The sequence below is a fragment of the Cynocephalus volans genome, chromosome 7 (genome assembly GCF_027409185.1).
Source record: "Cynocephalus volans isolate mCynVol1 chromosome 7, mCynVol1.pri, whole genome shotgun sequence".
In the NCBI taxonomy this organism is placed as follows: Eukaryota; Metazoa; Chordata; class Mammalia; order Dermoptera; family Cynocephalidae; genus Cynocephalus; species Cynocephalus volans.
Window position 1 is genome coordinate 24,012,588 of NC_084466.1, and position 4,429 is coordinate 24,017,016.

Consider the following 4,429-nt stretch of genomic DNA (forward strand, 5'->3'; position numbering starts at 1 on the left):
CTCTTTTGAGATGCAAGTCTTCTATTCTCTTACCGGTTTTAAACACAATAATTCTTTCTCAGGGACCTGGGAGCCATCATGCTAAGATGTAAAAATTAAGTAAAGCCTTTATCTCTCCCTCCAACTCTGTGAAAGCATAAAAGCCTAACTTCTCTAAGCATCAATTAGCAAGCACAGATGACCTACTCATCTTGAACCACCTGCCCTCGAAAGTCCTCCAGTATTTTTCCACTAGCTCACCTTAGTTGCAAAAGTTCTCCTACCTTTTGTTTCAAGAGTTGAGTTCAATCTCTCTTCTCTGTTACAATAGTACTCAAATTCCTCTTTCCCTGTTTAACTTGCCCAGTGCAATTTTTCTTTAACAAAGCCACTCAGTTTGTGGGACTTTGTTACAGCAGCCCTAAAAAATTAATATGCAAAATATTGTTTATTGAGTTTTTGGTAAATTATTAGTGCATAGAGGCTAAACTGTTAGATTTAGAAAGACAATGTAAAAAGAGCAGTAGTCTTCATCTCGAGAATTTTATAGCTAGTTACTCTTAGCTATAGATAGTTCACACCTATCTAAGACAGTTTTGGCAGCTATAAAATAGAATAAAAAGAGCATCAACTATAGCATATGTTAAAACATAAATAAGATATGTAAAGAATTTGGGGCGGGGTTCAGAATTTATCTACAAACTCAACAAATGTTAGTGCACATACAGTCATTCCTAGGAATCCAGACACCAAATTCATAGTTGCTGAAATCCCTTATTTAAAATGGCATATTATTTGCATATAACCTATGCATACCCTTCCATATACTTTAAATCATCTCTAAATTACTTATAAAACTAATATGAGATAAATGCTATGTAAACAGTTGTTGTACTGTACTTTCAAAATTTGTATTATTTTTTATTGTGGTATTGCTACTTTTCATTTTTTTAAAAATATTTTTGGGGGAGACGCTGCACGCCGGGAGAGCGGGCGGCAGGGCGGACGGCGGCGGGCGCTCCGGGGCGGCCGGCGGGCCGAGCGCCGCGCGTCCCGAGCATGGCGGGCTCCCTCCCTCCCTGCGTGGTGGACTGTGGTACCGGGTATACCAAGCTTGGCTACGCAGGCAACACTGAGCCACAGTTCATTATTCCTTCATGTATCGCCATCAGAGAGTCGGCAAAGGTAGTTGACCAAGCCCAAAGGAGAGTGCTGAGGGGAGTTGATGACCTTGACTTTTTCATAGGGGACGAAGCCATTGATAAACCTACTTACGCTACAAAGTGGCCCATACGACATGGAATCATTGAAGACTGGGATCTTATGGAAAGGTTCATGGAACAAGTGGTTTTCAAATATCTTAGAGCTGAACCTGAGGACCATTATTTTTTAATGACAGAACCTCCACTGAATACACCAGAAAATAGAGAATATCTTGCAGAAATTATGTTTGAATCGTTTAATGTACCAGGACTCTACATTGCAGTTCAGGCAGTGCTGGCCTTAGCTGCATCTTGGACGTCACGACAAGTTGGTGAACGCACGTTAACAGGGATAGTCATTGACAGCGGAGATGGAGTCACCCATGTAATCCCGGTGGCAGAAGGTTATGTAATTGGAAGCTGCATCAAACACATCCCGATTGCAGGTAGAGATATTACGTATTTCATTCAACAGCTGCTAAGGGAGAGGGAGGTGGGAATCCCTCCTGAGCAGTCACTGGAGACGGCAAAAGCCATTAAGGAGAAATACTGTTACATTTGCCCTGATATAGTTAAGGAATTTGCTAAGTATGATGTGGATCCCCGGAAGTGGATCAAACAGTACATGGGTATCAATGCGATCAACCAGAAAAAGTTTGTTATAGATGTTGGTTACGAAAGGTTCCTGGGACCCGAAATATTCTTTCACCCAGAGAATGTCGTCCTTTCCGGAGGCTCGACAATGTTCAGGGATTTTGGACGTCGACTGCAGAGAGATTTAAAAAGAGTGGTGGATGCCAGATTAAAGCTCAGTGAAGAGCTGAGCCGTGGCAGAATAAAGCCGGAGTTCTTTCAGGTCTGTCACACCAAGAAGGACTATGAGGAGTATGGTCCTAGCATCTGCCGCCACAACCCTGTCTTCGGCGTCATGTCTTAGTGCCTGCCCTGAGCCCGTCGTTCTGGAGCTTCTCGTTGGGCAAGGAGCGTCCTGCAGAACCAGGCCGACTGTGGCTCCTGTACATAGGGCTGCAGCGCCGCGCCCAGCAGCCAGCTGGGCCACCCTGTGCACGAGGCGCAGAGCCACTCGGGACAAGCCATTTCTCTACTTGCCGATGTCATGTGCCCCCCTCCCCAGCTCCCCCTTGGTCTCCCCTCCTCCCCACCTGAGCTTCTAGTTGACAAGTACAGTGCAAAAGGAATTCACACGCAGCTTTAAAGATTGTTGGAGAAGAAAAACATGAGCAGATGGTGCAAAATAGGCCCCCCTGGAAAGAATGTGGGGTGTAAACCCTTTTTCTCCCAGCCTATTTTTGTAAATAAAATGTTATAAACTTGAAATACAAATCTATGTTTATATTTCCTATCATTTTGTACTTTATGGTATTTGGTACAACTGGCTGATACTAAGCACGAATAGATATTGATGTCATGGAGTGCCGTAATAAAAAGTTTTTAATCGTGAGGCATGTTCTGATATGTTTATAGACAAACAATAAAACAGAGCAAACTCTTGCCACATGTTCGTTAGAAATGATTACACTTTATTGGAGTGACATGAAGTTTGACCACTAAACAGTATTGTATGAGAGTTATTACAGGTGATGTTTATCTTTTGTTTTTTTTTTGTTTGAACTTTCTGGAACTGTTTTATGGAAGAGATGATCTGTTGCTGGTGAGTGTTAGATGAACTATTGCTCCACTGTAATAAAAGCTGTTAGAATCTTTATCAATAAAAAAAAAAATATATATATATATATATATATTTTTTTTTTTTTTTTTTTTGATCTATGGTTGGTTAAATTTGTGGTGCTGAACCCACAGATACAGAGGGCCAATTGTGTGTGTGTGTATATGCATATATACATGTGTATATATGGGAATGAATGAGTAAAAACACATACTGTCTTTACTCCATCCTCCCAGCACAATCACCAACACAGAAGATTGACTTCTGTGACCAAATGTGTGGGGATTTCTCCCCTCTGGCAAGCAAGCCACCAATTCTTCAGCAGTCACCAGCGGAGTGTGAATAATTCAATTCCGACACTATCAACCTGGAGATAGCATCAGATTGCACAGAGTGAGGGCTCAGTCTCCAAGACTGCCCACACTTCAGATGCCATTCACAAGTCCAAGCCTCTGGAATTTCTGACCAACCAGCTACAAATCAGGTTCCCACAAGCCTTCCTTGGGTTTGATTAGTTTACTTAAGTGGCTCACAGAACTCAGGAAACACGTACTTATGTTTACTGGTTTATTGTAAAGGATACAGATGAAGAGATGCATAGGGCAAAGGATGGGGGAAGGGGCTCAAAACCTCCATGCCCTCCCTGGAGGGGCCATCTCCTAGGAAATCCCACGTGTTCAGCCTTCCAGAAGTTCTCTGAACCCAGTTCTCTTGGTATTTTACAGAGGCTTCATTACATAGGCATGATTGTTATTATTAAATCCACATATTCCATATTCCAAGGTTTTTGTGTGTAGATATTAAGTGTGATTAATATTAAATTTTGTAAAAGCACTGCTGAATGATAGTCTGTTATTTTAATTTCCATTTTCTCTATAGGTAGTTATTAAAGGCTTTATCTGCTTATTACTGCTCAAAGAATGCCTCCCATGAATATACATAAGTCAATGTTTATAAGTTTTTCCCAGATACGTCTATCCTATCAAATATCACAGTTTCCCATCATGCCCTTATAATGTGCAAATACTTGTAATTTCCTTTAACTCATCATATTTTTTAGACCGCCCTTCTTTTACTCATGCTGTCCCCTTGCCAGGAAAGCCCTTATCTCTTTCTTTCACTTTCCATACTTTTGCTCATTTTTTCGAGAATCACTTTGGGCACTGTGTCTTCTACAAAATCTTGCCTGAAAGGGGAGGTTGGACCAATCGTGTTATTGCTGTGCTGTGGGTACTCTTTGTGCCCTTCTCTACTTGAACACTTCCCATATTACATTCAAATTATCAGTTTAAGTGCATACCCTCAAAAGGTTGTGAAATCGTTGGGGACGTAGGCTAGCACTGGTATTTAATAAATGCTCAACGAATACCTGTGGAAACAGAACTGTCAATTCTGGGTTCTCCTAAGCAATATATGGATAAGTGAATATTTTGTATTTACTTACAATAATATCAATTGTTGTTATCAATATTGTATCTAAATCAATATAACCAACAGGATTTTAATGCACATCACTTGGAGACTTTTAATTAAAACATCAGTAACCAAACTGCTATTCCTG

General features: G+C 41.0%; 1 protein-coding gene across 1 annotated transcript; it reads left to right on the forward strand.

Annotated features, from left to right (window-relative positions):
- The first annotated feature begins 970 nt into the window (after positions 1–970).
- On the forward strand, positions 971–2,525 carry LOC134382169 (actin-related protein 3B-like). The gene has a single exon (XM_063102488.1). It carries the CDS (start codon positions 1,039–1,041, stop codon positions 2,116–2,118), a length of 1,080 nt encoding a protein of 359 aa, XP_062958558.1. The 5' UTR covers positions 971–1,038; the 3' UTR covers positions 2,119–2,525.
- The last annotated feature ends 1,904 nt before the right edge of the window (positions 2,526–4,429 follow it).

Bases quoted from the DNA above. Each gene is read 5' to 3' on its own strand.
- LOC134382169 (XM_063102488.1), top strand. From the start codon at position 1,039: ATGGCGGGCTCCCTCCCTCCCTGCGTGGTGGACTGTGGTACCGGGTAT.